Genomic DNA, 1,550 nt, shown 5'->3' with positions numbered 1-1,550 from the left:
GACGGTAATCTGGGCTGAATGGGCGGGGCCACAGTGTGACGGTCATCTGGGCTGAATGGGCGGGGCCACAGTGTGACAGTAAACTGGGCTGAATGGGCGGGGCCACAGTGTGATAGTAAACTGGGCTGAATGGGCGGGGCCACAGTGTGACGGTTCTCTGGGCTGAATGGGCGGGGCCACATGGTGACAGCAAACTGGGCGGGACCTAAGGATGATTGGCTGTGCCCCGGGGTTAATGGGCGGGGTCTAAGGTTGATTGACAGCCTCCCCGTAAAGTGTCAATAAAGTTGTCTTTGAGAGCGGCAGCAAGATGGCAGCCTCCATGTTGAGGGTTGCCATGGGGAGCCGGGCCTTCAGCTCGGGAGTCGAGGACGCCCTGTGGAAGTTGGGCCGCCTCAACCATGTAGCGATCGCGGTGCCGGAGGTAGAGAAGGCCCGCTGCTTCTACCGGGACGTGTTGGGGGCCCAGGTCAGTGAGCCGGTGCCCTTGGCTGAGCACGGGGTCGTCACCGTCTTCGTCGAGTTGGGCAACACCAAACTGGAGCTGCTGGAGCCGTTGGGCCCTGAGAGCCCGATCCGCGGCTTCCTGCACAAACACCGAGACGGAGGCCTGCACCACATCTGCATCGAGGTGGACCAGCTGAGCGCCGCCATCCAGCGGCTCCGGGAGCTCCGTGTCCGCACCCTGAGCCCCGACGCTCGGATCGGAGCCCACGGCAAACCCGTCATCTTCCTCCATCCCAAAGACTGCGGCGGGGTCCTGGTGGAGCTGGAGGAGGCCTGAGGAGGGACGATTGGGGACCGATGGTGAAATAAAAACCTCTCCCTTCCTCAGCCCAACGGCTGGACAACCTGAAACTGACCTGATATCGACACCCGGGAGTGAAACTGACCCCAACCCGACCTTGTCTGTCTGTAAAGGCTGCTTAGGAGCAGACACCACCCGGGAGCGACTTCTTCTGATCACCAAGAGAAAGAGACTTCGCCTGCGTTTTGTTTCTAATCTGCCTTAGACTAAAAACCGAAATCAGTGACGGCCAAACCCCGTTCACCAAACCTTTAAAGGGTCAGAAGTTAATGGTACTGAGTGGAATAAGCCACGAGAGAACCTTGTTACACCTTGTCATCTCAGATTCTCCAGCATCGGCAGTTCTTACTATCTCTGTAACAAGGGGAGTGAGATATTTACTCCATGTCCCCTGCGCACTTCCTTGCTCTTGGTCTTTACATTTAAACTTCGGATTCTATTCCTTCCTTTCCTTTCAGCATGAATAAAGGGCAGGGATGTGTGATATTTGTGGTCAACTTAATTTGGTGTGTTCAGTTTTCCATTCTTCTGCACGGAGGCAACTCCGATGTTGAATCAGCATTCTGAAGCTGTTTTAGGATATTCCTTCGTAGATACTTATTTGTGAGGCTTAATCATGATCTTGCTAAGCTGACAGATCACAGATTCAGGTAAAAACAGCCCTTTGGCACAGTTTTGCTTATTCAAGGTTTCGGCTCAGCTGTTAGTGATTTTTGTGTCTGTGTCAAAAGCCTTGTACCAA

General features: G+C 54.5%; 1 protein-coding gene across 1 annotated transcript; it reads left to right on the top strand.

Moving 5' to 3' along the window:
- The first annotated feature begins 254 nt into the window (after positions 1 to 254).
- Positions 255 to 1,292, top strand: mcee (methylmalonyl CoA epimerase). The gene has a single exon (XM_048612044.1). The coding sequence runs from the start codon at positions 311 to 313 to the stop codon at positions 782 to 784; it is 474 nt and encodes a 157-aa protein (XP_048468001.1). The 5' UTR covers positions 255 to 310; the 3' UTR covers positions 785 to 1,292.
- The last annotated feature ends 258 nt before the right edge of the window (positions 1,293 to 1,550 follow it).

The sequence above is a fragment of the Rhincodon typus genome, chromosome 25 (genome assembly GCF_021869965.1).
Source record: "Rhincodon typus isolate 14 chromosome 25, sRhiTyp1.1, whole genome shotgun sequence".
Taxonomy (NCBI): Eukaryota; Metazoa; Chordata; class Chondrichthyes; order Orectolobiformes; family Rhincodontidae; genus Rhincodon; species Rhincodon typus.
The sequence above is the reverse complement of the archived record's forward strand: the minus strand, read 5'-3'. Positions and strand labels throughout refer to the sequence as shown.